General features: G+C 52.2%; 1 protein-coding gene across 1 annotated transcript; it reads left to right on the top strand.

The window, feature by feature from the left end:
• Nucleotides 1-1,558: 1,558 nt before the first annotated feature.
• On the top strand, nucleotides 1,559-9,057 carry LAIR1 (leukocyte associated immunoglobulin like receptor 1). Its single transcript, XM_059905779.1, has 8 exons — nucleotides 1,559-1,640; nucleotides 2,078-2,113; nucleotides 4,040-4,336; nucleotides 7,171-7,290; nucleotides 7,386-7,428; nucleotides 7,512-7,549; nucleotides 7,753-7,805; nucleotides 8,353-9,057. The coding sequence occupies exons 1-8, from the start codon at nucleotides 1,607-1,609 to the stop codon at nucleotides 8,497-8,499; spliced, it is 768 nt and encodes a 255-aa protein (XP_059761762.1). The 5' UTR covers nucleotides 1,559-1,606; the 3' UTR covers nucleotides 8,500-9,057.
• The last annotated feature ends 836 nt before the right edge of the window (nucleotides 9,058-9,893 follow it).

The raw sequence follows: 9,893 nt of genomic DNA, 5'->3' as shown, positions 1-9,893 counted from the left end.
AGAGAGACCAGAAAGACACAGATACGTGGGGCTGGTGGTGTTAGTCAACGAGGGTGACCCCTGGACTTTATCCTTTAGCCTCTACCATCTGCAAGGCCATGAAAATAAAACTTAATGCATCACTGTCAAGGTGAGAGCCATGTTCAGCATTCAACTTGACTCTGGGGAATCCTGTCTTCCTTTAATTTTTGACTACATAGCCTCCACTTAGTGTTCATTTCTTTGAGGCATTTAAAAAGACCTTTAAAATAGTCTATTAAGCAATTTTAGTTTTTAAAATAATTATTATTTTAAAATGGAGTGTGGTCCACAGATTTAGTCTGAAATTTTGACAGAAAATCTAGTACATTTATTGTTTACTTATTAACAATTCCAGGGATAGGCAGTCCCAGGGCTGGTTCAGCACTTGGGGACCTTCTATAAACCCTGGATCTTGTATTCTTTCCCCTCAGTTTGTTCAGTATTTCTGCTATTGTAGTCAAGCTTGTTGCCTCATGGTTGCAAGATGGCTGTTGCAGCTCCAGATATCACATCATCATGATATAGCTCCCCATGGACAGGAGAAAAGGAGGTAAAAGTCTTATGAGACCCTCTGTTATTAAGAGAGAAATATAATTCCCAGAAACCCTGATATATCCTGCTTTAAGTATCATTGGCCATACATGGTCATGTGCCCCCTCTGGACCAATCACTGCAAATGGGATTGCTGGATTGCCTTAATCCAAATTTTATCCTCTGCACTCCCCCTATCCCCCAGCCCCAGGGTTGGAACATGGCCACTCAAACAGAACTAGGTTTCTGTTAATAAGGAAAAAGTGAGCATCGGCTGCTGTGTAGACCACCATCAATGTCTGGCGCAGCTACCCCTGGGGGAAGCAGCTCTTCCCTGGCCTCAGGGGCGGTGGACATGAGATTCCGTGATGGGGCTCCTGTCCTGCTGGGCTCCGTGTGCACAAACGCCCTCCCCATCCCTGGCCCTGCTCCCAAGGTCTGTCTCCTGATTATCCCATCCCTTTAGGATTTTGCATGTGCTGACGGACCAGCCTCCCCTTCCCTGGTTCCCATGCCACTTCGGGAAGATAGGCAGAGAACCCATGTTAGTGAGAGATTTTTAATGAGCTCAGTACCTTGCTGGGAATGTAACATATATTGTAATATTAAATACTTGGAGGGGGATCTGGGGCTTCCCATTTTAAACACGAGGAAACGTTGGCATAAAGTGGTGTAATTCTTTGTCCAAGAACAGATGGTTGTCGTGTGGAGCTGGGACCAACAGTCAAGTCAGTTTGCCGCACAAATCCGTGTACTGCTTGCCCCACAGATTGAGAATGAAGCTCCCCCCTCAGGCGGCGCCTCCGGAGATGAGTTCAGCCTCATCGGTGCACAGCGGGAACAAACATCTTTTGGAAGCCAGGCCCCGCCTCTGTCTCGTTAGTGGGAAGCGTGGATGGGAGGGGAGAGAGAGCTCTTCCCCTTTGTGTGAGGCCGTTGTTGTCGAAACCCCAGAAAGGGCCCCTAGCCACCACATCCTCTTCTCTCGTGTCGCCTACAGGCTCTGTCCTTCACTCACAAACTCCAGGACGGTGCCGGGGGCCGGGGCTGGGCCATGTTGCCCCGTCCCACCACCCTCCTGGGCCTGGGTGAGTCTTGGAATGGAGGGGTAGGAATCCAGGGGCAGAGGGGCTCTGCTTCCCAGCTCCGTCCCGACTCCAGCCCAGAAGACGCTGGGGCCCTAGGGGGGCAAAGTGGTCCCCCTCAGCTCTGGCCAAGACCTAAGTCTTACCACGGAAGGTTCAGTGCTGGAAATGGTGCCTGGGTATGGGGTCGAGTGCAGACTGAGAAGGGCTGGGGGGCCGGGGAGGAACACCTGCTTGGAAGACGGGTTGGGGGTTTGTCTTGAGACTATTTCAGAGCAAGGAGAGGGCGCGTACTCAGATGCAATGTTGACGGGGGTGTCGGGAAACTACGGGACGATGACCACCCCCTACCCCGCTGGCCCCTCAAGGCCCCCCCTTGACTGCAGCCCCATGAGGAAACCGTATAGCGGGCGTCTCTCTCACTAGAACTTCTCTTCCAGTGCTCTGTCTGGGCCACACGATCCACACGCAGGCGGGTGAGTCTTCTCCCCAATCCCCTCTGCACCCCGCAGGCAGATGTAGGTGAGAGTGGAGCCGATCCTGGGGGCCCTGACGTACACCTCGAATTGCAAACAACCCCAAACGTATAACCCTCGCCCAGGTCTCTCCCGCGTTCTCCACCTCTGCTCTTGATGGCCCACAGGGACGATTCAGGTCATAAGGACCAGGCTGAGCCCACGAGCTCTCCCCACACGAGCCCAGATCTCCCTCAGCAGCCCCTGGGCAGAGAACGGGACCTCGCCAAGGGCAGACGCTGAGAATCACCCTCAGTCCCACCGTCTCCATCCTCCCGTACAGACTATATCACACAGTGATGTGGTTTTAAATGATGATTTTAAAGTTTTACTTAAAAACTTTAAATATATATATAGTATATAATTTATCTTCAGGAAAACCTTAATCTTCCTTAGAGTCCTCTCACAGTTTACCTTCAGACAGACTGAGACCCACACACCTCTCTTTGGTCTGGATCTGGCTGTCCCCACGCTGTCTGGCTCACTTATCTCAGTTACCTTGGTTTTCTTTCCCTTTCTAAATGCCATCTTCCCACTCAGCTCCGGACCTCCTCACCACCCTGAATGCCCGGTGTCCCCCTGGTCCCTCGGCCTGGGTAATTCATCCCTGACCTCAGATCTCAGCTCAGATACCTCTTCCCTTGGACCTCCCAGAGGACGGCAGCTCTGCCTCCCGTCTGCCCCCCGAGATTCCCCCACTCACCCCGAGGGCACGTGTCACCGTTTGTACCTGGGGATTTGCACAATTATTGGTCAACGTCTATCCTCTCTCTAGACTTTCAGCCCCAAGAGGGCAGGCATCCTGGGTGTTTCTCATATTTGTGGAACCAGTGGTACATGGAGGCATCAGTAAACAGATAGATGGGAACTAAGATGTGGTCAGAAGAAAGAAAGAGTGAATGAGCGACCTCTGCCAGCCCTCTGCCTCTATGGGATTTTGCTGAATGTGAGGCCAACTTCCTGTTTCAGGGCTACAAACCCGCTCTGCCCCCTGCTCGCAGGCTAGTTGAGACAGATGGGGTTTCCAGAGCCTCAGTAACAGGGAAATGGAAATAAGCTGAGACGAAGGTAAAAATACAGAGAAAACCCAGGGATGAAAGCACAGAAGACTCGCATTGGACACAGAGACACTCGCCTGCTGAGGAATGTGGGATCAGATCTGTGCTCCAGCTCCTGCACACACACACACACACACACACACACACACACACACTTCCGCTGCCGCTCTGCAGACTGCGCCCCTCACCCCACCCAATCCCACCTGGCACTGGCAGCTGCCCTTCAGACCCAGCCCAGATCATTCCTACCGACTGAGACCCCTGCTTTCCTTGTCCCAGGAATGACCCGGTCATTCCCATCCTGTGCCACCCTCCCAGCCCTCTCTGTCCCCCTAGAGTGGCCATGGTCAGGGAGGGAGCCGCCCCCTGCAGCAGACATGCCCGGGGGCCCCCAGTCTGTTCTGACACCTCCCATGTCATGCTGAGCAAGATGTGACCAAGTCTCAGGGTCCTTAAGTCAAGTGGGGAAAATAAGTCCGCAGTAATGAGAATTTAGAGGCTCACAGAATGGGCATGGGGGGGTCTTTTGGCAGAGGATGATGGAAATGTTCTAAAATTGGATTGCGGGACTTCCCTGGTGGTCCAGTGGTTAAGACTGCATGCTTCCAATGCAGGGGGTGCGGGTCTGATCCCTGGTTGGGGAACTAAGATCCCACATGCAGTGCAGCCAAAAAAAAAAAAAAAAATTGTATTGTGGTGATGGTTGCACAACTTTGCAAGTTTCAAAAAAAAAAAAAAAGTACTGAACTGAGCAACAAAAATGGGTGAATTATGTGATGTGATGATTTTCACGTAACGGATGCTGAGATTCTGCTCTTACCCATCCTAGGGACCCTGCCCAGACGCTCCACCAGGGCTGAGCCAGACTCTGTGAGCCCCCAGGGGTGGCCTGTGACCATTGTGTGCAGGGGCCCTGCTGGGGCTGAGGAATTCCGTCTGGAGAGGAAGGAAAATAGGAGTGACTTCAAGGATGAGAATACTGTGTCTCAACTTGGTCCACACCAGACGGAGGCCAGATTCAGCATCACCGCTGTGCGTGGCGACACTGCCCAGCTTTATCAGTGCCTCTACCGGACAGGTAGTCACTGGTCTGAGCCCAGGGATGCCCTGGAGCTGGTGGTGACAGGTGAGGAGCTCTCTGCCCTGCCCTCAGGTTTGCCCCAGGTCCCTGGACCCTGTCCCCAGCTGTGTCCTCCGTGCACAGGCTCGCCTGCCCCCTCCTGACCCCCAAGCCCTCTGGCTCCCTCTTCCCTCTGCACACACGTCTGCCTTCACACCTGGCTCAGGTCTTTAGAGCCTGGTCTCACCTGAACACCACAGTGGCCTGGACGCTCAGCCCCAGCATCAGGGTGGGCACAGAGCTGGCCCTGCTGGGCTGGCGGGGAGTGGGCTTCCAGAGATGGGGTGGGGACAGACCCCTTCAAGGGAACCTGTGTCTTTTCCCTCAGGATGGTGTTGACTGTCTTTTCCACTGGGTGAGAATCTGTGGGGCCCCTAGGCTATGTGTCCCACCCTCCATCGGGCACGTCACATGGTCCTGGACCCCTGACCAGGGCTGGATGGTGCTTTGGGGGACCTCTGGGATGAGGCCATCCCTGTCCCTGTGGGTGGTCAGCCCCGAGATGTCCTGGAGTCAGCGTCCACTGGGGACACTTTGACCCCCTCCACACCCTCCTGGGGCACCGACCCCGCCGTGCTGCTTTGGGGACACAGGAGTTCACTTACACAGGACACCCGCTTAAATGTGCTGCCAAATGGGACAACCTGGAGAAGTGCTAATCTTATTAATACCGAGGAAATATTTTCTTCTCACCTCGTGTGCACCGGACACCCTCCTGCCGTGGGACTGATGCACATGGTGAATGAGGAGAAAGGGTCCCTGGCCTCCCAAACTTTAGCGGGAGAATTCATTAGAATGAATAATAGAGACGTATGTAAGTATATACGGGCATATATAAATATAAACATATAACTTACAATGTAAAATTTCAGATCTATAATTTAAGTATATTAGAATATAGTTACACTATTAAATATAAGTAATACAATATAATATACATTACTATATTGTTACATGAGTAATGTGTGTTATATATTATGTTATCATGTATTATGTATTACTATAATTTGTATATGTAAATATTAAAATGTGTACCATAATATATATTAAATATGTATAATTGATATAATTTTTATGTATAGCATAATTATGTATAATTTAAATTATTCATATAAATTAAATTATACATATGTAAGTTAAAAACACATAATTTAAAATATATTTATATTTATTATTTAAGCATTAAGCATATTTATATAACATGTAATATACATTATAGATGTAAATATATTGCTATATATTTGTACGTGTATAACATATATGCTATTTTATTTTATTTTATTTTTTTAGAGAATGGCAGAACAAATCTTCATTTATTATTTACAATGTGTCAGATATAGAGATACACAGACCTTGCCTGTGGGTAGTTTAGCTTTTAATTTATTAATAATATTTTTGATTGTTTTATGTATTTGTTCCCCCATCTCCATTAATTTCACTGACTTAATTATCTTCTGAAGATAATTATCTTATCTTTAGAAGATAATTATCTTAATTATCTTTTTTTTTTTAATCAGTCATCAATTTTATACACATCAGTGTATACATGTCATTCCCAATCGCCCAATTCAGCACACCACCATCCCCACCCTATATGCTATTTTAAATCGTAGTAAACGTCATCAGGGGAAGCTCAGGCAGCAACGGCGTTAAAACGCAGGATGGGGTCGTGGAGCCTGGACCAAGGACACAGTGTTGAGGAAACGATGCTCCAAGAAATGAAATTTTCTATTTTAAAGGATGTTGAGGACTCCACCTCTGGAGCAGTGGGAGGGAGGGGGCGCTGACCACAAGAGGGGATGAAGGGCTCCGACCTTGCGGGTGTACCAGCCCCCAAGACCTCAGCTGGACCACGTGTAAAAGGAGCAAGGCCGAGCACAGCACTTAGGGGATGTAAAGGAGGTGAGGGACCGAAGGCGCACGCGTGGAGTCCAGCTCATGGCTGGCGCACCGTCCTCTCACCTGCTAAAGGCTGGGCTTCAGGCAGCTCGAGGACATCGGGTCCTGGCTTCTCCACTCACAGAAGAGCAGTTCCGCCCCATCAGGGATTGCTGTGAAAAGCAGAAAGAGATCAGAGATGGGGGTTCTTGTGCTTGGGGTGGGAACCCAGAAGGAGGTGAGCAGGCCGAGGTGCCCGCTCCCGATTCCTACTGGGTTTCCGTCTCCGTAAAGGTGCACAAAGCGTGGAGAGCACCGCTGTCCCCCACAGTCTCCTGCAGGAAGGAGATGCTGTGTATCTGCGTCATCCCGGAGGGTGTCATTGGCCAGGGGTAGCGCAGTGGCTAGTGCAGCTGGCGATCTGACTTTTAACTTTAGTTAACCTAAATTTCAATGAAAATTGTCCCGCGTGACTACCGTGGTGGTAACCATCCTCACAGAAAGGTCCATGGGGCTGTTCTAGAGGGAGCAGGTCGGGGTCCGGGGAGGAGACCCCTTGGAGGTGGGGATAGGGGACTCAGGGGCCTCTCTGTCCAGATCAGGCCTCTGACCCAGACCCTCCTCACTCCTCGGAGACACAGACGCACCCGCAGGACGGTAACCGTCCTGATGGGCGAGGGCGACGCAGAAGCAGGAACCCGGTGCGCGCTCTTTGGGGAAAGGGGGAAAGAAGGGGCTTTGGTGCTGGTCATATTCCAGCTCGACCAACGCCGTGTGGACAGAGGACTTGAGCGCTCAGACTCGGTTCTGTAAAGTGGGGATAATGAGTCCCATGTCACAGGACTACTGGGCATGAGAGATCGATATGTAAGTGGGAACACGACAAGCCCCCAGCGCGTGGTGGGTGTGCTGCAGGTGCGCGATAAATGCATGCTGCTGGTAATCGGATTCCATCCTCCCAGCTCCCACAGGCCTGTCGACAGAGCATGTTTATATTCTCATCGGGGTCCCTGTGGCCTTTCTCCTTTGTCTCCTCCTCCTGGGCCTTTTCCTCCTCCATCGTCAGCATGAGAGAAAACGGGGTAGGTCTCAGGGACAGGGTGCGGTGACCCGGGCAGGCTGTTTGGGGTGTTGGGAGGAAGGCTTCTCTTCTTAATTCACACCTGACTGTCCTCAGGGCCCCCCAGAAGCCAAGGTGAGGAGCAGAGGCCCCAGGAGAGGTGAGGCTCCTGGGAATGACCCCCGGGCCCCCAATCCCCTGCCCCCAGGCAGCCCTGAGGGCTCACATGTTCTCTCTCCTCAGGCTCAGCCCAGCTGTTGACGTCCCAGATGGGACACCAGGTAAAGACAAGGATGGGGGACAGGTCTGGGAGGGGGGAAGTGGGGATTCAGTGCCATCAGGAAGCAATGTGGTAGGGGGCGTTTGGGAGCATCCTAGGATGTTCCAGATGGGGTGGGAGACAAAATATGAAGCTATGAGGTCGGGCATATTTGCCTCCTAAGGTCCACCCCAGAGAACTGACCCCTTGTCCTCTCCCTGCCAGATCTGGCCACTGTCTACAGATTTCCTGAGAAGAATGGAGAGGTGGATACCTCAGTAAGTGCTTGCATTAGTCACCTGCCGCTGGGTACCAAAGTCCCTGAAATTTAGCAGCTTAACAGAATCATCTCAGTTTCCTGGGCCAGGAATTAGGAATCGGATCGGCTGGGTGGTGGTGGCTCATGGTCTGTCCTGACGTTGCTGTCAAGATGTTAACCCGGGCTGCATTCATCTGAGGCTCAACTGAGGCTGGAAGATCCACTTCCACGACGGCTCAGTCCCCTGGCTGTGGACAGGAGCCCCGTTTCCCCACCACACGGGCTTCTCCATGGCGGCCAGCCTCCCCCAGAGGGAGGGACCCCGAAGAGGGAGGAACAGAAGGCACAGTGTCTTCTGTGGCCTCCCCATGGAGGTGGCCCTCACTCTGCCATATTCTATTGGTCACACAGACCAACCCTGCTTCTCTGTGGGAGGGGACCACACAATGGCGATTCAGGAGGTGGGATCTGCGGGGGCACCTGGAGTCTGGCGACCAAAGTCTTCCCCTCCCACAGCCCCTCCCTCACCACAGCCGCCCACACTCACCCTGAGTCTCCCTCCTCAGGCCCCTGCTGCAGGAGGCCCCCAGGAGGTGATATATGCCCAGCTGGACCACCCGGCCGTCGCACAGAGGGCGGCCAGAGCTGTGTCCCTGCTGTCCACGGAGCCCACGGCCAAGTCCAGCATGTACGCAGCCCTTGCCAGAAACTGACCCCAGGCCCACCTGGCCTCTGCACTAAAGACACAGGAGGGCACTCTTGCAAAAGCCTGCAGTGGACATTTGGAGGGTTTCCCTGTGGAATCGTCCATTCCTGAAGTCATCCAGTCAATTCTCCTGCAGGCAAGAGCTGGAGTCCTGAGACCCCCAATCAACTTCTAGGAGATTCATTCACCATGTGGCCCCTCCCACAATCAACTGGCTCCTTGGAGAGAACGTGTAGCACTTGTTTCCAGACACCCAGCTGTGGTCCCTTGGCTGTTTCCAGAGAACCAGCTATAGTGCTTGGCTGTTTCCAGAGACCCAGCTGCAGTCTCCTGGCTGTTTCTAGAGACCCAGCTATGGTCCTACAGTCGCCCAGCTGATTCCAGATATGTCCTGTGAATCTTCCAATGCCCCCAGAGATCCGTTTTCTCAGCTGACTGTACAAACCTTCCTAGAGTTCAGTTGTTGATCTTGAATCTGGGCTATACTTATGCAGCTTATTGCTGATACCCTGTTTTCTGGATCATGCTTCGCCTTGTTCATCAATAAATGTCCTCACGGGCCCAACTGCCTCAGCCCTGCATGTGGCGCTTGGGTACACAGGTTCTAGGTCCCAGTCTCTGCCTCCACAGTCACTCAAAACTTAGTGAGGGAAACGACAAAAAGTGCATCCGTGTTTTGTGATCCAAGTGTGTGTCTCAGGGATGAGAGAGGGAGATGTCTGAGGGGACTTCTGTCTGGGTGAAGGCACAGAGCTGCCCCACCTGATACAGCTCCCATCCCCCCCGCCATGTGCACACCCATGAATGCTCGCATACACACACAGACACACATGCACACACCCACACGCACAGACACGTGGGGAGTGGGCGAGGGAGTTGATGAGACCACGACTGCACACGGAGGGTCCCTCAGGCTTTAGGTCCACCCAGAGGAATATGCAGGTCCCCATTTCCCACCCCTACTCCAGTTCATCCCCACTGGACACCATGCATTCTCCAAACACAAGAGGACCCATCAGCTGTAGGACACTGTCCTTGATCTGACCTTCACCCCGTCACGTCACCTGGCTAATGCCCTTCAGGGTTGGGAATGGAGGCTGTTCATCCCAATAAGCTTGCAGTTGCTGCTGTAACGAACCACTCACATAGTGGCACCAAACAACACAACTTATTATCCTACAGTTCAGGAGGTCAGAAGGCTAACATCAGTTAAACTGGGCTAAAATCAGGGGTCAGCAGGGCTGCGGTCCTTCTGAAGGCTCCAGGGCAGAATCCACTCCTTTACCTTTAGCAGCGTCTGGGGGGCCGTCTGCATTCCTTGGCTCGGGGCTCCTTCCTCTGCCTTCAAGGAGAACTGTAGCCTCTTCAAATCCTCCCTCTGACTAGGACTCCTGCTTCTGT

The sequence above is a fragment of the Balaenoptera ricei genome, chromosome 19 (assembly GCF_028023285.1).
Source record: "Balaenoptera ricei isolate mBalRic1 chromosome 19, mBalRic1.hap2, whole genome shotgun sequence".
Taxonomy (NCBI): Eukaryota; Metazoa; Chordata; class Mammalia; order Artiodactyla; family Balaenopteridae; genus Balaenoptera; species Balaenoptera ricei.
Note: the sequence above shows the minus strand (reverse complement) of the source record. Positions and strands in the feature narration are given on the sequence as shown.